The following is a 22,214-nucleotide window of genomic DNA, read 5'->3' on the forward strand; positions in this document are numbered from 1 at the left end:
TGGCCAGTCAATCAGGCAGGCAGTCGCTCGCTTCGCTGAGGAGAAAAGGACCAGGCCAACTGCTTCAAAGTAATTCTTGTCTAAGAGACTTGAGAAGTGGGAATGGTATGTGCGATCAGAAGTGGCAAGTTGGAGAACAATGTGTCGTCGACAAGGTAGTAGGTAATTCGCATGTGCCACAGAGCAATAGGTGGCTTCTGTTCTGGTTTTAGCGAATTGCGCTGCTGCGGTCGAGGGTCAGGGGACAATCTTCATTTCTTGGCGGCTTTTTGAGTGTTAAAGCGGCTTCGCGATTCCTCCCTCGCTACCAGATTCCCGTTTGGTTGGATGACTATTCAACGGGAAGGGTCTAATATGACCCCGTCCTTGGAACGGAGTATAAAAGCAGAAGTCAGGACCATGGCCTTGACAACGCTGGCCATCGCTCAATACGACGTGGTCACTCCAGGACCTTTTGTATTCTGGGTACCGGCAAAGCAAGTTGTTGCCAACGGCGGGCTCCTTGCTACATGCCAAATCCATTGCCAACCTCGAGATCCTCGGTCGCAGCCGACCTCTCTGTCATGTCTGTTCCAACGCGGCCGAAGCGCCGCGAATATCGGTACCCTCCTCGTCTGGACGACTCCATTGACGACATCGGTTGCCGGCCTGCCTGGGCGTAAGCTGGCACCATTGTCGGCGGCTGCATGTTGATATGCTGGGCGCCATTCGGGTCCATACGGCGCACCGCTTGCGTCTCCCCCATGACTCGCTCTTTGTGATCGTCCAGATGGTCCACAGCACTATGACTCGACGCGGGCAGTCCGGTGCTAGGCTCTTTGTAGCGCCAGGGCTCATGTCGTTTGCGCCTTCCAGGTAACCTACTGGTCCAGTTGGCTCTGCTGCTTTTCTCGACAATGCCACCCGAAGCATCGCCCGTGTGGCTTCTGTGTGCCCTGCCATCCTTGCGTGTCCTTCTGTGATACTTTCCGAGCTTTCTGTTGACCCACCAAGTCCGAATGTCTCCAAGGACAAAGGCCACTCCGATCAATGGCAGACTGACAGCTATTCCTATACCGATGACATACTGGAGCACCCAACCCAGATGCAGCTCTCCAGTCCCGGTCCCTGGGGGACGGGGAAACTCGATGATATCGATCGCAAAAAAGCTGGCGAGAAAGCTGAGCGGGAGGAAAATGATTGTAACAACGGTGAATACCATGATCGTCTGCCCCTGTCTTGCCGCCTCCTCGGCCTGCTTGCGCTGAGCCCTCGCTTCCACGGCATTAGCATGCTTCTGCTTGAGGTCCAAGACTTGGGTCAAATTATCATTGACACTTTTGGCTTGCCGTGCCATGCGATCGAGATCCAAAATGTTCAGATCGACCAGTCGTTGCTGCTCGCTGACTTTGTAGAGGTCGAACTGGTCAGGCTGGGATATCTTCCTGCACGCTCGGAGCGTTGCCTCCAGGTCGCTCAGGACTTGCCTTTGCTGTCGAAGCACGCTCGTGAGAATGTCCAGTTCGTCTTCGACGTCCTTGCATTCCACCAGCAGGGCAGCCTCTTTATCGATGTTCAAAAGATCGTTAACGAAGGAGTCAGACGCCTGATGACGATTGTGCCACGAATCCATGCTGCCACTCACTGTGTCGCCGGCATCTTGGTGCTCATCAGATGACCATCCCGAGGAGTAGTCATCCCTTTGCGTGTCCTGTTGAGAGTCAAAAGGGATGTCGCCACGATCATGTCCTCTGAGCCAGTGAGAAGATGCTTCTCTAAAGCATCGAAAGAGCTTGGTCTCTTTCCTAGTCAGCCGTCCAATGCTGAGTTCAAACATCTCAGCGAACAATAGATCGTCGCCATCCAGCGTTTCATTATTATCACGCCGATCACCGTTGTCCCAGTATTGTCGGTCAAAGAGGCCCGTACATCGCTCGGTGATAACGGTCGCAAGCTCAAAGACATTTCTGACGGGAGGACGGGTAGTGGAGTTGATATCCTCGACAACACCCTCAAAGAGGTTGAGAGGATCCCTGTGCGGTTGCCGCCATCGCTCTGGAAAGCAGGAAATAAGAAGATTGTCAAAGGCGATGAGCCACAATTGGTCGACCATGAAGACCTTGAGCTTTTTCCTCTTTTTCTTACAAAATCGATACACAACTTGGTCCGTGTCTTGATGATCTGTCCTCGTGCTGTGATGTTTGAATTGATCTAGCGTCCGACGAGGATGGAGATCCGTTGATTCTCCCACGTAGCCGTGGATGAGAAGTCTGTCCTTGGCGACCTTTGACAATTCTGTGTCGTCCAGGGCATGCGTACTGTCCACCGGCTCTCGCAGCGTCTGAGTCAGTGCGGCTCGATTTCTGTCAGTCTCCCAATGCAGATAAGGCATCATTAAGACCACCACCTCTTCTTCTTCCTGGGCCGGGTGCAACGCTGTGGGCTCGGAAGATCTGGACGACGCTGCATGTAATGGTACAGATGCTCGTCTCGGCGGTAACCATAAGCGCTTACAGGTCGGCCGCATAAATCGTGAATGGACCTCGGCGCCCCGATGTTGCTGTCTCCCAAGTATTCGAATAAGAGTCTTCAACATCGTTACATCTCTGCGGTCTACCTCCAGATACCATTTTGTAAGCAGAGCCTCGAGCCACGAGATGTTGTTTGCAGGCAGATGGATCCAGCGAAAAAGCGGCTTTTTCGTCCCCTTGTTTTCCAAGACGATTGGGATAGCAAACTTCTCTGGATCCTTGTCGGCCCGAGCGTAGAGAATCTGATGCACGGTGTGCTTGTTGACCTTGTTCTTGACACCGCTGTGGGAATCTTTATCCTCGAAAAAATTGACCACTGCAGCCCGGAACCGCTGGCAAGCCTTCTTGGCAATACGGTTGGTGGGCTCTTCGAGCACATAAGGTCGAAGGGCGTTCACAACGTCCCAATGACCATTCTGGGCTGCACGGATGAGAGGAGTGCTGTCAAAGCTGTCTTTGCTGTTCTTATGGACATGTCGCTCCCTCAAGATGCGCTTGACGGCACCCAGCTTCCCACTTTCCGCAGCCCAATGGAGGGAAGTCATCCCGGCCGACGTTCGAGCATTGACGTTGGCATTGGAGGTTAGCAAGGCATCAATAGCATTCTCGTGCCCTTTTTTGGCAGCCCAAAGTAGAGGTGTCCAGCCACCGTCACCTCTTGCTTCAATCTTGGCGCCAGAAAAGATGAGCAGTTTGATCATTGCAGGTTCGCCATGCCTTGCCGCCAGGTGCAGGGCCGAATGCCCCTGATCGTTTGTCTGGTTCACGTCGACCACACCCTTGCTCATTTGCAGCAATGCTCCGACCAAGGCCAGTTGGCCTCTTGCGGCAGCCCAAAGAAGAGGCGTCCGACCTTCTCGACCTTCGCTATCTCTTTTGTTGAGGTCTTTGATTTTGGGGAGAAGTTTCGACAAGGCCTGGGTGCTCCATTCCGTCTTCCGCTTCGACTCTGAGGCCATAACTTGCAGCGCATTCTTGCCGGCTTGGTCTTCGATGTTCGGATCGGCTCCACGATCAAGCAGGGTAATGATAACATCATTGTGCCCGTGTAGACAAGCGTAGATGAGTGGCGTCCTCCCAGCGGCATCTTTGGCTTCGAGTTCGCATCCGTGATTGAGAAGCAGATTGATTATGGCATTCCTGGTTTTGTCATTTGTATTGGCAATAGCACTGTGCAGTGGACCTTTGCTGCCGACGCCATCGATTCTGGCACCAGCTTCGATCAGCAGTCTAACACCAGTCTCGTAACCAATGCTTATGGCTTTACCAAGTACCGCCTGGAGGTCACTTTCGTCGTTGCGGCCCCTGATCTTCCTCTCATGCACAAGTTTCTGCAGCTCTATGTCTCGCTTTTGCGCAACAGCTTTAGTAAACTTGATGCGCCACTTTTGCGCGATAACATTAGTGAGCTTGTTGAGCCATTTTTGCGCGACAGCTTGAGTGAGCTTGATGCGCCATTCTGGAGCGTCCATTATTGGCGTGGCCATGTCGCCGGTGAGGGATGGCACACATATTTTTTCAGCCACGAGTCTGGTCGATGACCGGGCATTTCTGGCGAGAGAACAATGCCAGGAAGTAGTCAGTGTGAATGATGTCTACCTCGTAATGTTCTCAGCTGCCCAGCCTCACTAAGGCCCCAGACAATATTGAAAAGAGGCAAGTCTTGGGGCCAGGAAGGCCCAAGCAATGCAAAGATTGATCTAACGAGTAGGCTAGCCATGGCCACTCCCCACAATCGAGATCCTTGCAGGGAATCACTGGGGCGGCTGTATTTTGCGTAAGCCTGGTGTCGTACGTTGTCAGCCCTTCAACAAGGGTTTGTGCGACCAGCATCGAGCTGAACTCGAGCTTGTTTATGATCAATGGTCGGGCGGGTTGGAGACTGCCTAGGTACCTAGGTAGGTTACACATGGGTCGTGTCTGGGACATCTTCCTTAGTGCAATAACTCAACCTGCAGTTGTCCATGGCAGGACTATGATTGGAGTCGAGCAGGTCAAGCCGTGCCCCTCAACTATGTTGCATGGTGCAGACCCAAATATAAGCCGCACATCCCTTGCTGGGACGCTGCATTTTTCAACGAGAACTGCGTACGAGCTTGATTTCGCGTCTTCTCCCTCTCCTTAGCCTTCCTCCTTTGCTCTTCGACGACGCGGATCGTCTTTTACCTTCGATAGCCATGCGCGATTTCTGATCGGGCGACAGCTCTGCGCGCTGGAAATGTACCACTCCACCTAAAGGAGAGCCCCCGGGTCAATTCCATCCAGGGCGAGTTTAGATAAACCATTGTTTCGCTCGACAGAGTTTTTCGTTACGGGAGAGAGGGCGTTCAACTGCAGGATTGAAAAACTTCAAGGCGAAGAAACAAAGTGCGAAAATCTTGAAAACATTGTGCGGTGCATCCACCACAATGTCATAGATCCCTTTCCGCCTGATGGCCGTACGAAGGGCTTCATACATTGGTGTTTGCGCTGCCTGATGTTGTTTATGCCACACGAATGTCTCCTGGAAACCCATTGAAAGCTGACCCCTTCGATCGGGACAAGAATGCGTCTCAAAATTGCGTCTCTATGGACGTAAAGCGACTGGGAAGTAGCTCCAGTGGATTTACTAGATTTCGGCTCGGCGTCTGCCGCGGCCCATGCCTTGCGCAGCTGCCAAAGCAACCATAAAACGACCAGGCTGACTTGATGGCAAGCGTCAGTATGCCAAGGGGACCTGCGTAGAGCTCCGTTGGTGGGAGACAAATGGGAGGGCTATTTGAGGCCGCAGGGCGGTACAGAATGCTTGCAAAGCCCGGTCCATGTTTTGGACCGACTCTCAGCCTGCTTCTGTCTCTGCCTTCTTTGATATTCATTTCGTCTCGCTTGGCCCATCAAGCTGCTGGTCTCATCTCAAGAAAGAGTCTTTTCTTTTGGCATCAGCTTCACCTTGGAAGAGCAAGGATGGAGGAACCAGCAGGCAACAGTACAAGCGAGGGTACCAAATCGACGAGCTCACTTTACGGATCTCTGTGATCCACGACCTGTAGACCGGTCGGATCCTCTAGCCATGTCCGTCATTGTCTCTGCTAACTTTTTGTCAATTCCATGGATAAGGCTGCTGAGGCATGGTGATGGGAGACGACAGGGTATTTTCATAGCACAATCATCGCTTGCCTTGGAAGACCAAAGTTTGCGGCCTGCAGACAGATTTGGCAATCTCAATAGAGACCGATGTACTCATTAGACCTGGATGAATATGTCCAACTTCGAGCAGATTGTGACCGTGAATGAAAGTGTTGGACGAGAACTACTGATAGGGCGGCATGACTTGTCTTCCAACCCTGGGAACAAATACACGCCACTTTCCCTTAGAGTAGCAAGTAGGCAGCTTGGCCAGGAGTGAGACAAACTGCGCTCTCGCCTGGGGCTCAGCCTCCCTGTCTCCTGTTCAACTCCTCGTGTCTTCCCAAGTCTCTGGCACCTCATCAGTCCTTCCATTTTCCTCTTTACCATATTTCTACTTGTCACTGCCACGCGCGGCCTTCACTTTCACAGAGGTTGCTTTACAAGAATTGTTCTCACCAAGCCACGCGGCCAGTACCTTACTTGACGATTTGCTGCCGGTCCTGTCCGTGTCTAACTTCGCAGTGCGATTAAACGAACTCGGCGCAGCACAGAGAAACAGCCGCCGGATTTGTTTTCTTTTCCCTATTTCTTGCTAGAATTCACATTGGAACAACTGTATCACAAGCTTCAGGAGACAGCTGGCCTGCTTCATGTATTATGACATTGAAAAGTGCGCATTGATATTGCAATGAAAAAACCACACTGAACTGTACAAGAGTCTCAAGTTCTGTACGTATTACTTGCTGGGTGACTCATGTCCCTGAGGTTCAAGTCGGAGCTGTCTGGCGGCGCGGGATGCTTTGATGTTTGGCAACACAAGAACGAGTTGAATCTCAGATCATGCGTCCTCTGTTTGTGAACCCTTCATGTATTTTGGCTAATCGCGCATGTATCTCACAGAAACTACCTGGTTCATATGTCCTGCCTGTTGATGTGGCCGTCTTGTGCATAGATCTGTGGCAGACAGAGAATCCGACTTCATTCTAACCTCCTCTCTCCTCTAAGCATCTCCCACCATGGCTTCTGCAGACGAAGACAATTTCGATATTGACATCTACGGCGACGGTGAAGTTGACATGGATAATGATGGGAACGGGGATTACAAGCAGGAGGACGAGGATATCCAGTTGCACACAGAGGCCGAAGAAATGCCAGTTGCGGAAGAGACGCACGCGAATCCCGAACCCGAGGACCAGCAGCCAATTTCGAGCGCCACTACTTCTTGGGCTAAAGAGAAGTCCGGAGATGTGCAATCTAACAATCCCGATGCCGTTCTCGCTAAACCCATCCCACAACAAGGTACCAAACGAAAAGAGACCTCAGATGAGAGGCCTATTGACCACGGGGCCACCAACGCTCTGATGATCTCAGACTTGCATTGGTGGACCACGGAGGACGATATTCGCGGCTGGATTAACGAGGCAGGGGCTGAAGACGAACTGAAGGACCTGACCTTCAGTGAACACAAGGTCAATGGCAAGAGCAAAGGGTTAGTCACCAAACAAGCAGTGTTTCCCACGGGTGCTGATACGAACCTGACAGCCAAGTATATCTCGAATTTTCTTCTCCCCAAGCAGCAACGGCGACGAAGCACAAGATGGACTCCCTGGCTGGCAGTCAGCCTGGCTCGCGCAAGCACTCGGTCGTCTACACCAATGCCACTCAGAATCCTTTCAAAACCCTCCCAAAAGATGCACCTGCTCGTGTCAGGGAAGACAGGCCTGTTCGCGGCGGGTCATTCAATTCTGGGCCGCGGTCTGATACCAATTACGGGATGAACAACCAAGGCTTTCGAGGTGGCCGAGGTGGCAGCTTCAACCGTGGAGGTTATAACTCGCACAACCAATACAACCGCAATTTCTCGGGTCCGATGGGTGGCTACAACAACAACCAGAACATGGGCTTTCAAGGAAATATGGGGATGGGTGGTAGTTACGGCGGCTTCAACAACAGAGGAGGGATGATGGGCAACCCAATGCGAGGCAACATGGGCGGCATGCGCGGAGGCCGTGGAGGTATGAACAACATGATGCCCATGGCCGGCGGGATGGGCATGGGTACTATGGGCATGAATCCCATGATGGCTGGGATGGGTATGGGAGGTATGTTGGAAGTTGATATTTATTCCCAGAATCTTGCCCCGGCAGCGGCTGACGGTATATTTCAGGCTTTCAAGGAAACCAATTCAATCCGGGAATGTTCAACGCTGGTCCAGGTCCGAATTTTGGTGGCAGCGATTGGAATCAACACGGAGCAAAACGTCAACGACAGGAGTAGCGAGCATTGGAAGATCTCCACAACAGCACTTCTCGATCCCCCAAAGACCTGGCGACACCAGAGCATCCCATACCGCAGAAGTTGACTCAACTCTCGGCAACTTCCAGCACCCTGCCCACATGCACACCCCTCAGATCGGCTGCGATATGCGAATGACACGACTGCTGCCATGCCTCTCCGCCATTGTCACCGATTGGTAACGACTAGGACGAGAGCGATCTTGCCGTTATTAGCCACGCTGCCCTCGCAAAGCTCCTCGACAATGCTCTGAGGCGTGTAAGCGGCTGATAATAACTGCTGTAACAGACTGCGCGCATGATGTAATTCTGCACCCCACAACACGAACGCTGGGGCACCTATGAGGTGATGATCAGCCCTGGTGCAGGGGCAGGTGTACCAGGGGGTTGGTTGCATTTCCATAATTGAAATTCCCACGCCGCGGAGAACGTTTAGGCCTGGGTGGCATGTGCTCATAGGGAATCTCCTTGGCATTATAGGTAAAGAACTCGAGGAATCAGAACATTCATCAGGATGATCTTGAGGGATCACCAGGGTCATCGTCTCCAACGCGCCGTGGCTAGGCGGCCAAGTAGTTCCCTAGCAGTGTCACTGGCAGGTCTAGAAGCTGGGAGCCCGGAAGGAATTTCCACTCATATTTGTGGCGGTTTTTGGGCAACAGATCAAGAGAGGCACCCAAGAGGAATACATCACTCTATTGGATTTCGTATTATCACGTCTCTATTTCACTTACAACGCGGTACAATTAGCGCACTATGCGACTTGCGCTGGATGCCCCAAGTCTAGTGTGCTGCTGCCTTCCACCTCACCTTGACTCGCGATTGTGCCACTCCAGTACAAGGAAATTCCCCCGCTCTCGCCCTCAATCCAGGAAAAAATCTCCCTGCGCCACTCGCCGCCCGCTCGAGCCACATTCACGTCGTCGCGCAGCGCTGCTCAGGTAATACTTCATTTGGCTTCTTTCGCTTCCAATGTCGGAGCAAAGACACCAACGTCGTGGCGAAACTCCCCGTGCTCCTGCCCCCCGGCAGGGTGAAGCCTCTTCCTCGAGATCTCAATCCGTGTCTCAGACCCCAGGTCAAGCTCCAGTGCTCTCAATCGAAACACCCTCTTCCGATCCTGCCAACCGGCCAACGTCAGCCTCAAAGACACCTCGCTCACCCGCGCCAAACCCTCTGTTCCGTGTCCCACAATCTCCTCTCACTGCAGCAGGTGAATCTTCTCAGCGAGCGGGCAAAGTCGCCATTCCAAGGTTAAAGAGGTCGATTGATCCGTCCGAAGACCCCGCCCGATCAGGAGGAAGGCACCGTGTCAACCACGCATGCGAACCATGCCGCCACCGCAAGACCAAGTGCAGTGGGGAGCGGCCGGCGTGCAGACATTGCCAGGACTTCAAGATTACATGCTTTTACGCCGATGGCAAAAGAGATAGGGCTAAAAAGTTAGTCGATATCGACGTTAGCGTGTGACTTATGTTTTGAAGCTAATTCGCACCCAGGCAGTTTGGTACTCTGACCGAGAAGGTGACCGACTATGAGAAACTACTGAGGGAACTGATATCCAGGGTCGATGAAGACGATGCAAGACTGATTCGTGCCTCGCTGGAGAAGGTGAGTCTTTCACAACGCATTTACCATCCCCGTTCCTCTGCTCACTTTCGAAAGGAGTCGACTTATGAAGCCGAAGAAACCCCTACAGAAGGCACCGCTGAAGTGGCCCAACTTGGCGATGCTGAGGCAGCAGAGGAGTCGTCCGGAGCGGAATCAGAAGCTTCAGCCGGTGCTGGGTCCACGGGCGCACTCGATAGAACCGATGAGGACTTTACGCGTGAGCAGGCCAGGATGACAGGCTTCATGGGAAAAAATTCGGAGGTCACCTGGCTCCAGCGTCTGCGCGAGCAGAACAAGTATGGAGACCTGCAAGAAGATCGGCAAGGTAATGAGAGGCAACAGGCGCTGGCTGCCATGTCTAGTGCCTCGCTGACTTCAAGACGTCCAGTCGGCGACACGCGAATGCCCCTCTCGGAAGCGGACGATGGCTTCACGGTCAAAGATTCCAGTTATCACATGGACGACATGTCGATATTCATGTACGAGGCCGTGGATGCATACGAGATGCCTACGCCGGAAATTGCGGATCATCTGTTCAATGCATATATGCAGCGAGTTCACTCGTCCTTTCCCGTGGTCGGCAGGCTGAATCTTACAACTCAGTTTCGAAGATTCATTAGTGGCACCGTGCAAAGACCCCCGGAAAAGTGGCTCGCTATTCTCAACTTGATCTTTGCAATTGGCGCAAAATATTCGCACTTGATTAAAGCCGAATGGAAAGGCGATGAGAGGGATCACCTGATCTATTTCACCCGAGCTCGACTGTTGAGTATGAACTCTGAAACCATCTTTCATCATCCAGATTTGCAGCAGATCCAGGTACTAGGCTTGATGTCGTTTTACCTGCTGTGTGTCAGCCAAGTGAATCGGTGAGGACAGGCCATCATATTTTCAGTATCAGCGTAAACTGACGAGAGAGCAGTGCATGGTTGTTGAATGGGATCGCTATCCGAGGAGCTGGCGCCTTGGGCCTGAATATGCGCAACGACAGCAACGACTTGAAGGACTCACTCAAGGAGATCCGATACCGACTCTGGTGGGCTCTCTACGCCCTGGAACATCGTCTGTGCAATATGACGGGTCGAGTCAACTGTGTCATGGACGACCATTGCACTACACCCTTGCCAGTTCCCTTGGAAGAAGAACAATTTGAGACCGAGGAAGGTCAGAGACTTCTGAGCAAGGAAATACAACAGGGTGACCGCGCACCGTCCTCAAATTCGCAGACGCCGAGTATCGGATCGACCCCTTCAACCGACCGCTCTCGTTCGCAGACCAAAATCGACTCACGTTCACCTTCAATGCCCGGAGGGGTCAGAGCCGGTGACTTGGAATGGGCAAAGGACGTTCAACCTAACTCTTCGCTCTACTTTCTCCATGTGGTTCAGTTGACCCGCCTGACACAGAACATCTTCCATAGTCTCTACAACCCAGCCTCGATCAAAGGAACATGGTCAGAAGTTCAGGCCAAGGTGAAGGACCTCGACGAACGCCTTGAGCATTGGTATCGCAAACTGCCCCAGGCTTTTGCCTTTCGGCGGAATCAGCGCGAGCGCGGGTCTTACGAGTTCCGCTTGAACCTGGGCTTCTTTTACTACAGCACCAAGATGACCATTCATCGACCTTGCCTCTGTCGACTCGATCGCAAGATTCCCGGGCAGTCATCCAAATCACTCGAGTTCAACCGCAATTCCGCCGCTTCCTGCGTGGAGGCTGCAATGGACATGCTTCAACTCATTCCTGACAAGCCCAATGCTGTTGGTCTGATGCGAGTCGGCCCTTGGTGGAATATTGTACATTGGCTGGTTCAAGCGACCACGGTATTGATGCTTGAAATATCCTTCCGAGCCAATCACATGCCGGAAGAAGCAGAAACCATCTTCGAGTCATGCAAGAAAGGCATCCGCTGGTTGCATGCATTGGCAGAAGACAACATATCCGCTAGGCGTGCCTGGACATTGTGTTTCACACTGTTCAAGGAATCGGCCAGTAGAATTGGCCGCGACGTCGACGACTTGCCACAGGATCCTCCGGGAAAGCCTTCTCCGCAGCAGCAAGATATTTCCATGGCAAACTACTCTGCGGTCAGCAACCCTCTGTCCCACAATATGTACGTGTCGGCTCCCAGCGCGCCTCCCATCTATGGCACAATGCCTGATATGCCGAGTGCGCAAACATTTGCCGCTTTCGACCCAATGATGCGATATGACCAATATTTCGCCCCAGATATGCTGATGAACGAGCCCTCGATGCAATTCCCGCAGCCGACAGATGCGGAGATCGAGTTTATGAGTAATGTCTATCATGAGGACCAGGGTCCCCAGCAACAAGTTGGTGAGTCCAGTCAGGGACCCAGGATGAATTGAGATACCCAACCGAGACAAGTTCTAGAATGCGGGTTGCAGGGCGCATCGCATTTCAGGGGGCTGAGCGAGGATAGAAAGGGGCAGCACATCCACATTCCAGTCGCGATTGAGTTGGCATTCCACACTACGCGGTCTGAACATTTTGTAATTGAAATGCCCTGCCACTCGAACAATCTTTTTCTGCCACCTCTTGATGGCGGCATAAAAGTCCACGTCGAGTCCGCTTATCTTCGCTGGCGAAGGTCACAGGTTCCCTCCTCTTTGGTTGAGATCAGACTCAGCTTTTCACTTCAATACATGGAGATTCTACTACTTCTGATCGCCCTGGCGGCGCCTATTGCCTCCATCAAACATCACGAGGGGCGAGCCCATTTCCACGCCAGAGAACGTCGACAACAGCCCAACTCGCCCTTCGAGGGCTTGGGAGTGCTGGCAACCCCAGCTCCTGTCGCCGCAGCCTTCACCACCCCGTCAACTATACCCACAATATCCTCCTATGTCTTTCCCACGACGGTGATTCAAGAACCAGTTGCGACGGTGTGTCCTGACACCCCAGCTTCGTCAGCAATATTTTCAATCCTTCCAGTATCTTCGTTAGCATCCATAGTAGGAGCCAACACGACGCAAGGCTGGAATACCAATAGCTCAAGTTACATGCCCATCCGAGTGAATGCAACAGCCCTGCTACCCAATGGAAGCACAACAATCTTCTTGTCTACCAGCACGACCTACTTGCTACCGACGGCGCTAGCCACAGTACCTGCCATCGAACCTGACGAAGTAGAAACGGCCCGCATAATTTTGGACCAGAATGGATGTCAGACGGTATACAGTGCAAAAACTACGGCATGGTGCAGTACGACTGTGCAGCCAGCTGGAATGCTACCCGTTCCCGTCACCGACTGCGATCAATTTGTTACGTTTTCCAGCCAAAGACTTGATGCATGCTCTACGACGTTCGGATCAAGTTCTTTAAGTTCATCTCTCTTGCCCATGGAGACGGATGAGCCCGTGGCGTTCTATGCCGCCCATTGGTACGACCTTATACAAAGCCCAATTCCCAATATCGTCCAAGTCCAAGATTGTCTTCCTCGATCAACCGGATGGGACTGCATCACTTCGAGTGAAAGCTGGGATGTGGTCACTACCACGAGCACCAGTACCGGAACTAGTGTGGCTTCATTCGCAGGGGTAGGTTGAAGCCATTCCATTACATGTATTCCTCACTGACATTCCCTTCTTAGCCCGCTGTGATCACATCTGGAACGTACACAGTCACCACCACGTTATCCTTCGAATCGACCCTCACTACGACCACAGTGATTACTTCGTCAGCGATCAGTCGACTTAGGCTCGGGGGTAGCAGTGCACCCACTACATCAGAGCAAACAGTGACTGTGCTGCTGACGATGCCAACCACAAGGACCCTGTCATTGGACTCGTTGACCAGAACCACAGTAACCATTCAGCAGACTTCAACGGTCCAAGTAACAGAAACGAGGACTCGTACTTTAAGCGGTGGCTTGCCGAGTGCTACAGGACTAGCAAGTTAGCCTCCAAAAGCCACAAAATCAATAAGCACTTATCCACTCGAGAACTTTTTGCGGGCTGTTCTTTCTGATACGTTCCGCTACCGCATACTCTCTAGCGTTTGCCTGTTGTCCTTGGCCCGCGCCACACTGACATGAATTAATTCGAAAGGGATAACCGGAACAGGGACGTGCTTAGATTTGATCAGGCTACACCCGTTTCATTGTCCTACTTCCCTACAGTGGCATACGCCTTGCCCCCTGCTTCTTTGTCAATGTCGATACACTCCTGCAGCCCACACAAGTTGAAAGCCTCCTTAACGCCGCCAGCCGAACTCCTTGCGGTGGTCTTTCCGGTCGTTTGGAGTACCTTGAGCTCTTTGCCCACGCTTTCGAGAACTGGACCGATGCAGAGCCCGGGGTAGATGATGATGCGAAATCCCATCTTGGTCGCTTCTTCAATGGGGACTTCGGGAGTGGCGCCGCCTGGTACCACATTCAAGAGTACCGGAGTATCGCCCATGATCTTGCACACCTGTTCCATCTCTTCCTTTGATTGCAGTGCTTCCAGAAACACGGCGTCGACGCCAATTTTGACCGCCTCTTGCAGTCGCACAATCGCCTCGTCGAAGCCGTAGGTCTGTCGAGAGTCCGTGCGCGCAATCAGCACAATGTCGGATTGAAGTTGATTCCGCGCGGCAACCGCTGCTCGCAGTCGGCTGAAGTATATCTCCCTATCCACAATCTGTTTGCCGAGAAGATGGCCACATCTCTTCTCTTGCACCTGTTGTCTCATCTTGTCAGTCCGGTCGGGTCCAAAATCGGGCGCGATAATGGCTTATTGAACTGTACCTGATCTTCAATGTGGAGCGCCGCAACACCGGCACGAGCATACTGGGTAACGGTCCTCGTGACCATGACCGGTCCACCGTAGCCAGTATCGGCGTCTGCAATCAAGGGCACTGAAGGATTGAGCGATGCGATCATCTCGGCATTGCTTCTCATGTCGTTCAGAGTGGCGATTCCCAGGTCCGCCCACCCGAGTCTGGACATTGATGTCCCTGCACCAGTCTGTTGAGAGAGAGATGACTTTGTTTAGTACATTGTTTTGTTGTTTCTTCTCTGTGAGACGTTTGTCTCGGACCTAACCTACCATGTACAGGGCATCGTAACCAGCCGCCAAAGCCAAGCGGGCTGTGAAGCCATCAAAAACCCCCGGACACACGACGACTTTGGAGGGATCTCTCAGCATTTCTCTCAACCGCTGGGCGCCGGTCAGTGGCGAGCATGCTTTCACAGTCTTTGTATTCGTCGTGTCGTTGCCTACGGAACCCATTTTCGAGACTGATGTTGGAAAACAACTTGGAACAGTTCGCTTCTTCGTGTTATCTTGGCTAAATGTATAGAAGCCCCAGATGAAACATCTACGAACAAGTTATATGGACTATAATAATATCCCCATCCGAGGCACTTCCCGACCCGGTCCAACTCCAACGTGAGCGGGGGTGAGAGACGATTGACGCCGATGTCGAATCAAGCATTAGTCCGATTCTCGCACCGAAATCCGGACATGACACAAGAATCGGCCTGACTAGACAAGCTGCGTACCGCGGCTGCGTATCCAGCTCGCAACTTCATTCGCAGGCCGCGGAGAGCGGATGGTCAGGCCCGCGATGGGATTTCTGTCCCATACTAGATCCTGTCCGGTATGCAGCGCGTACGCGGCACCGACGCGGGGTCCTCTCCAGACATTCTGATGCCAGGCCCGGTCCCGAGATCCAATATATGTCTCCCTCCCAAGTTCTACGGTAAGGGCAGACGACTCAGCTCACATCAGATCAGATCAGACTAGACCAGGCAATGGAGACGACAACAGAGACGCTGCAAAACACCCGTTTGGAAGATAATCGGGATGATGAGTTTGAGAGCAAACTACGCGACCTCCTGTCCCGTGTCAGGAAAGTCGACTTGACGGCTCTCAACCTCAGAGCCGAGAAGTCGTCTTCCAAAAGCATCCCCGCCGTTTTGCTATGCTACGCCGAGGCGTTGAGAGATGCGCGTCAGACGCCCGAAGCCGAAGCGCTGGACCAGGTGCGCGAGAAGGCGCTCGATAAGAAAGCCTTTGGTGGCCTCGGTCTGCGTCAGGATGACGACGACAGCACCGCTACTCCTGCTCAGCAGTCAGAGACCCTCTTCCTGGTCGAGGCGTGGCTCGAAGCCATCAACTCCAGAGAACGGGCACAAAACTTCTTGTCGTATAGGACCTCCCCGGTGGAAGGCACGAGACCTATGACTCTGGCGCAGAAGATCTTTGCTCAGCACGTGATTGGGGAGAAACCATCAAAGGGGCTGACGGCGGGCGACGTCGTGAGGGTCGGGATTGACTGGATCCTGGCGTCCGAATTGTCCTGGAGTGTATGAATTTCGACAACTCCTTTCTGGGTTTCCCGTCTGATGAAATGCTGACACTTGACACAGGGCATGGCCCGGACATGGAGACGTCTAGGCTCTCCGGGAATCTGGCGCAACGACCGGTTCTGGCTGGCCGGCGACCACGTCGTCCATCCGGCGGTGGCGCAGAACCCCAAGATCAAGACCCTGGTCGAGATCTCAGAAAAGGCAAAACGGGAGTTCAAGATGACAGAGTACCAGGGCATGAATTACACCATCATGCATACAGAGTTTGTCCGAGAACGTATCGAGCCGGGCATGCTCGCCATCGGCTCCGACTCGCACACCTGTTCTGGCGGCGCCGTGGGCTGTCTATCAATTGGACTCGGCACGGCGGACGTGATGATGACTTTGACGTTGGGAGAGACGTGGTTTAAGATCCCCGAGTCGGTTCTGATCGAGTTCGTCGGTCAGCCCGCCTTTGGCATGTCCGGCAAGGACGTCATCCTCTATATCCTCGGCGAGCTGAAGCGCAACACCGTTGCTGCGGAGCGCATCGTCGAGTTTTGGGGTGAAGGTCTCAAGTACCTCTCCGTTGACGCGAGGTTTGCCATCTCAAACATGTGCACCGAATTCGGCGCCATCACGGGCATCTTCGTCCCCGATCGCATCACAAGCGACTACATTGCCCGGCGGCGAAGGAAGGCCAACCGCGTCAACTCGCTCTACTTCCGCCCCGACGCCGACGCACCTTACGCCGGTAGGTACACCATCGACCTCTCGAAAGTCGAGTCGTCCGTGGCAGTTTATCCGAACCCGGACGACGTGGTCCCCGTCTCGCAGATGGCCGGCAAGCAACTCGACGGCGTCTTCATCGGCGCCTGCACCACCACCGAGGAAGAGCTGGTCCTCGCCGCGCTGGTCCTGAAAGTCGGCCTAGATAGGAAATTGCCCCTGGCAAAGGGCAAGAGACACTATGTGCCTGGATCATTGCCTATCGTCGAGAAGCTCAAGGACCTGAAGCTCCTCGAGATATACGAGGCCGCGGGCTTCACGCGTGGTCCGCCGGGGTGTTCGTACTGCGTGGGTCTCTCGGCTGAGCACGCCGATGAAGGGGAGACTTGGTTGAGCTCGCAGAATCGCAATTTCCAGAACCGCATGGGCAAGGGTGAGCCAACTCCTTCGTCATTTTTCATGCACTGTTTTTTCCCTGAGCTCCCCGGAAAGAGAGTGTCTCTTCCAATCATTTGTTTTGTGCGCGTGCTAACAATCCCTTCCTCACTCGCTTCCTTATCACAGGTGCATTCGGCCACATCACATCCGCAATGGTCTGCGCTGCCTCGAGCTTCAGTATGTCCATCACCAGTCCCGCGGAGTTTCTCAAGGACCTGGACATGGACTTCTTCCGACGGTACCGTCCTCTCCCTGAGGTTGATATGGTTCCGGTGGAATACGTCGAGCCGGATCTCAGCCAGGCATCGAGCGATGCTGTGCAGACGAACGACAACAGCAGCAGCAGTGCACCCACCAGAGCCACGACCACCACGAAGTCTTCACTCCCGGACGCGGATGCGGAAGCCGAGCCGGCGAGAAAGCTGGACAAGATCACCAGCAAGATCGTCACGCTGGGCGACTTTATTGATACGGACGCGGTAAGTCGGTTCAGAAATAGTTTCCTCCCTTCACTTCTCCCCAAGCAAAAAAGGCTGACTTTTATCTCTCCCTTTGTGGTCCCAGCTCGCTCCAGGTCATACTCTGACTTCGTGCGTGACCGACGAGGACTTTGGCGAGCACGTCCTCGAGCACACACACCCGGACTTCCGGGCAAAAGTGCGCGGCGGGCAGCAGGTCGTGGTGGCTGGGCATGCGTTTGGCGTGGGATCGAGTCGCGAGATGGCTGTGGGTGCTTTGAAAGGTATGTAGTACTTTTTCCCCTTGCGCATTTAACATCACCCTGCCCCCTTCTGGGTTTTCCCTCTCCTCCCTTTCTCTCTATTCAATACGAGTCTCTTGCACGAATGATAACGCACAATACCTGACCATCCTGAATCTGGACAGGCGTGGGCGTCCAAGCCGTGATAGCCCGCTCATTCGCCTTCATCTACGGTCGCAACCAGCCCAGCCTGGGCCTCTTGGGCGTCACAATGACGGACGACGCGTTCTACGAAGCGGCCCAGGAGGGGAAGGAGATCACGCTGGACATCCCCGCCCGCACCATCACGGTCTCTGGAAAGACGTTCCCCTTCAAGTTGTCCGAGATGGAGTACAACCTCACAATCAATAACGGCGTCGCTGAGAGTTATCGTAAGTTTGGCAAGGGCATCTGGGAGCGGTTCACGGGTGCGGGGAAAGAAGAGGTCGAGATGTCCATCGTCAGAGCGGCGGTGCAGGGCGGTGGAGAGGAAGGTAAGGTAGTGGATAGGAAATTGGACTGGTAAGGAATGTAGCTAATGATATTGTGTTACCTGTCCCATCCTATAGTTAGTCTCCCCGTTTTCAACTTTTGGTGTGGTCTCCCTCGTCGGACAGTGTGGCTCGCTCCGAATCTTTGATCCGTTCAGGCCCTTGGCCTTCGGGGAAGGGCGCGAACTTGTCAATGAGGTAGTACATGTCGTCAAATGCCCTGTATGAGGAACATACGGTCAGTTCACGCATTGTCCAGAGAATGTGCTCTGACAAGCAACCACGGGGATGGAGACCCACGTTTGACGGACGGCCTTCCCCTGGCCCCGATGGTTCACCGAGTATAATATGTTATAGTAAATGCAATAGAGTCGATTTCGATCGGCCCATTCTTCTGTCGGCTCGCTGGGCTCGTTATAGCGGAGGTACGTCTGTGTATAGATTTTGTGGTGGATCTTGTTGTAGCTGCATCTCCAGTTCCCAATCTCAAGCTCGTGGTGTGCATACATGGCGGCGGCGTCAAAGAGGTAGATGGCCCCCGTCTGGTACGAGGTCCCCGTGTTGCCTTCCCAAAGATCGCCGTGGATGAGGGACGGCTTCAGCACGCGGCCATCTTTGGTGAGGTTATCCAGGAGGTAGGGGACCACCTCGGCAAGAAGCCGATCCTCGAGGGTGCTGAGAGCGTCCCAGGCCCCATTTTCCGCATCGTCCAGTGCAATAACATGACGAAGCAGATTGGTGAAGAACGTCGTCCAATTACTCTCCCAGGCAATCGCCTGAGGATTCCGTCCCTGACATGTCGGGACGTGGAAGCCAAATTTTCCGGTAGGCGAGACACTGGTTTTATGCAGCCTCGCCAATTTGGAACAGAGCTGATCGGGCTCTGGTACGCGATCAGACATGTCAATGAATTCGGCCAGGAAATAATATGTCTCGACAGAGGAGGTTGAATACTTCCCCCAGGTGTATGGTTTTGGAAACAGTTCCGGCATAGTCTTGTATAGCTCTGACATGGAGTTGAATTCGCCTTCGAGCATCACCCGGCCGGCTTCTCCGACGGCACATTTTAGAAAGAAGGTTGCAGGGGTACCATCAGGCTGTTCCACGTCCAGACGGGCGGTCGCCGTCCATTTCGACTGACCACACTTGTTAGCAGACAAGACGGTGGTGCGCACGGGAAAGCAGCTGATGACATTGTCGTCGACAGGAAAGTCGCCCGCTATCGTTGTCGATTGAGGACTCTCATAGTCGACGAGCTGGGACGCAGCAGCGGTCATCTCAAACAGAGTCCAGACGAATCTCCAGGGGAACCAAAGTTGAAGCAACAGATGTTGGGACATAGGTTGAGAGAGCTTTGCGCCAGGCTCGAGAGAAAGACATCGCAGGAGGTCGCATCTCTGAGCCCTTTATCGTTGGAAAGTCCAAGCCAGGGAGGTTGGGTATTGCGTTGCGCAGCTCGAGGGGTAAATTGGTGGTGTCTCGTACTCTCCTTGCTTCGAAGGTGCTAGCCGGGTATGGCAGGATACGAAGGTTGGGAATGCTCACCAACAACGTAATCATCGTGCTCATACATTCCAGCTGGACGACTGAACCAAAGAGGGCCACAGCGTCTAGGAGATATTGTAGCTTCCAGGACAAGTACAGCCGCTCCCAATCAAGTCGGGTATAGGTATGCATCAGCTGTCTCATAGGAAGATGGCTTGTCATGTTGATGTTTCTATATCTCACCTGAATGCCCTTCGACTAGGTATTGAGGCGGATCCTTGCGTGACAACCGTGCACTGACATTCCCCTATGATGTATTGGCATCTGCTACAGTCTCTGGATATGGTAACTTACCTCTGCTTCGTATTGAAAGTTTGAAAGGACTCTAGAGACCAAGAAATCCATGGAGCCCAAAGAAGTAGAAGGTGGCTCGACGCCCATCAGCGAGGCAGTAACTGTCCCATATACAGTCTTCGGGACAAATCAAAAACGGCTGCTCATTGCGCTGCTTGGATTTGCTACCATTACTTCTCCGCTGACGGCCACGATATATTTTCCTCTTCTGCCTCTTCTAAGAGAGCATTTTCACACCACGTCGCAGGCTATCAACCAGACACTCACGATCTATATCATCTTCCAGGCGATCTCACCGGCGATATTCGGACCCTTGTCGGACTCTGTGGGCCGGAGACCGTCATATCTATTCACACTGTCGCTCTACATGGCGGCGAACTTGGGCTTAGCCCTGAACAAGAACCACTACGGTATTTTGCTGGGCCTAAGGGCGATACAGAGCCTTGGTGCAAGTGCAGCTTACGCCATCAGCTTTGGCGTTATCGCTCATGTCTGTGTGCCAAGCGAAAGGGGGAGGATGCTGGGACCGGTCAGCATGGCGTTGAACCTGGGCGCTTGTATTGGGCCCGTGGTCGGCGGATGGGTCGCATATTCCAGCGGCAGCTTTGCATGGATCTTTTGGACACTGGTCATTGTCGGAGGGTTGCTGTTATTCTTGGTCGGGACCTTCTTGCCGGAGACGGCTCGATCGCTTGTGGGCAATGGCGAGAAGAGAGCGGGCCTACCAGTCTGGGAATGGACATGGCTGCGTATTATCATGCGGCTCACCTCGATCTATCTGCCGAGGAAGAATCCAGAACACACGCGTGGGGCCGGGCGTGGATCGTCGCGAGGACAGCTGGACCAGGAGAAACCGTCAACCTACCCGGCGCTCCTCTCACGGCTGCAGGTAGGCAACCCGCTGACCTGCCTGCGGATCATCTTCCACCTCGATACCTTCTTCGTGCTCTGGATGCATGGATCGTTCTACACGGTGGACTACTCGCTAGTCGCCGCAATCCCGGACATATACAAACAGATCTATCACTTCAACGAGTTGCAGATTGGGCTGACCTATCTACCGCGCGGCATCGGGATCATCGTGGGTGGTTACTGCATCGGCAAGGTCATGGACTTCAACTACAAAGCCACGGCCAAGAAGATCAATTGGAATATCGACCGTGTGTCAGGCGACGACTTGGGAGAGTTTCCGATCGAACGGGCTCGGGCCCGCGGCAGCGGCTGGCTGTTGCTCGTTTCCACATGCGGCCTCATTGGATACGGCTGGGCTGTACATTATCATGTCCACGTGTCAGTCTTGCTGATCTTGCAGTTCATGCAAGGATTCTGGGGCACGTGCTTCTACACGGTCTACAATACGTTGCTGGTGGATGTATTCTCACAGAGTCCGAGCACGGCAGCGGCCGCTGCGAGCATCACGCGCTGCGCCATGGCGGCCGCAGGCGTCGCAGTGTTGCAGCCTCTGCTCGACGCCGCAGGTAGAGGTTGGTATTTCACAGTCTTGGGCTTGTGGAGCGGCAGTTTTGGCGGAGTGGCGCTGTGGTGTACAGTAGGGAGCAAAAATCCAAAAAATTAGCAGGTTTACCGAGCGTGTAACAATACAATAGCGAATAGATCTGCGGCTAGTGCAAATAACAGGGTGTAAACAACACGTCACTACGCAATAACTAGAGCGTTTTATTACTTATTAATAGGCTCAATCGATTCCTCGTTATCGGTTTTATATATATCTATCATTTATTTACGCGTTAATTATACCTTCGGGCGGCTCGCACCCCCGAAAGTCAAAGTAAATTCGTATCAATATAGGTACTTAACTAGTACTTAGTATACGCCTAATGGCCGTTGTACGATTAAATAACGTTTCCGCCTCCTTTATAATATAGTAACGATATCGGGATAAAGTAATTATAGCTAGTTTATCGCTAGGAAACGGCGTAGTTCGCGGACGACTAAGGGCGATCTATAAGGAGACTTAAAACGCTATCCTCGAATTCCTCGATAATATCCCCTAGACACGTCGAGATAAGATCTACGACCTCCTAAGAGACGAGTTTAATATATACGTTTATCTAATAATAGTAGAGAGGCTATTAGAAGAGCTATAGATTATATATAAGCGGGTTTCGAGGATTAATATACGCCGCGACGAGGACCTTATTA

General features: G+C 53.1%; 7 protein-coding genes across 7 annotated transcripts; 4 read left to right on the forward strand and 3 right to left on the reverse strand.

Moving 5' to 3' along the window:
- Window positions 1-505: 505 nt before the first annotated feature.
- Window positions 506-3,982, reverse strand: Z520_04684 (uncharacterized protein; the record flags this gene model as incomplete). Its single annotated transcript, XM_016775188.1, has 1 exon — window positions 506-3,982. The coding sequence occupies one exon, from the start codon at window positions 3,980-3,982 to the stop codon at window positions 506-508; it is 3,477 nt and encodes a 1,158-aa protein (XP_016634168.1).
- A 2,652-nt stretch (window positions 3,983-6,634) lies between these two features.
- Window positions 6,635-7,895, forward strand: Z520_04685 (uncharacterized protein; the record flags this gene model as incomplete). The annotated part of the gene is made up of 3 exons (XM_016775189.1): window positions 6,635-7,107; window positions 7,161-7,720; window positions 7,786-7,895. The coding sequence occupies 3 exons, from the start codon at window positions 6,635-6,637 to the stop codon at window positions 7,893-7,895; spliced, it is 1,143 nt and encodes a 380-aa protein (XP_016634169.1).
- A 989-nt stretch (window positions 7,896-8,884) lies between these two features.
- Window positions 8,885-11,889, forward strand: Z520_04686 (uncharacterized protein; the record flags this gene model as incomplete). Its single annotated transcript, XM_016775190.1, has 4 exons — window positions 8,885-9,354; window positions 9,412-9,523; window positions 9,578-10,392; window positions 10,446-11,889. The coding sequence occupies 4 exons, from the start codon at window positions 8,885-8,887 to the stop codon at window positions 11,887-11,889; spliced, it is 2,841 nt and encodes a 946-aa protein (XP_016634170.1).
- Window positions 11,890-13,647: 1,758 nt separating this feature from the next.
- Z520_04687 (uncharacterized protein) lies at window positions 13,648-14,754 on the reverse strand (the record flags this gene model as incomplete). The annotated part of the gene is made up of 3 exons (XM_016775191.1): window positions 13,648-14,202; window positions 14,271-14,489; window positions 14,572-14,754. 3 exons carry the CDS (start codon window positions 14,752-14,754, stop codon window positions 13,648-13,650), a joined length of 957 nt encoding a protein of 318 aa, XP_016634171.1.
- Window positions 14,755-15,278: 524 nt separating this feature from the next.
- On the forward strand, window positions 15,279-18,247 carry Z520_04688 (uncharacterized protein; the record flags this gene model as incomplete). The annotated part of the gene is made up of 5 exons (XM_016775192.1): window positions 15,279-15,833; window positions 15,897-16,977; window positions 17,109-17,461; window positions 17,547-17,724; window positions 17,868-18,247. 5 exons carry the CDS (start codon window positions 15,279-15,281, stop codon window positions 18,245-18,247), a joined length of 2,547 nt encoding a protein of 848 aa, XP_016634172.1.
- Window positions 18,248-18,305: 58 nt separating this feature from the next.
- Z520_04689 (uncharacterized protein) lies at window positions 18,306-19,552 on the reverse strand (the record flags this gene model as incomplete). The annotated part of the gene is made up of 2 exons (XM_016775193.1): window positions 18,306-18,432; window positions 18,513-19,552. The coding sequence occupies 2 exons, from the start codon at window positions 19,550-19,552 to the stop codon at window positions 18,306-18,308; spliced, it is 1,167 nt and encodes a 388-aa protein (XP_016634173.1).
- A 548-nt stretch (window positions 19,553-20,100) lies between these two features.
- Window positions 20,101-21,627, forward strand: Z520_04690 (uncharacterized protein; the record flags this gene model as incomplete). The annotated part of the gene is made up of 1 exon (XM_016775194.1): window positions 20,101-21,627. One exon carries the CDS (start codon window positions 20,101-20,103, stop codon window positions 21,625-21,627), a length of 1,527 nt encoding a protein of 508 aa, XP_016634174.1.
- Window positions 21,628-22,214: the final 587 nt, after the last annotated feature.

The sequence above is a fragment of the Fonsecaea multimorphosa genome, assembly GCF_000836435.1.
Source record: "Fonsecaea multimorphosa CBS 102226 unplaced genomic scaffold supercont1.7, whole genome shotgun sequence".
Taxonomy (NCBI): domain Eukaryota; kingdom Fungi; phylum Ascomycota; class Eurotiomycetes; order Chaetothyriales; family Herpotrichiellaceae; genus Fonsecaea; species Fonsecaea multimorphosa.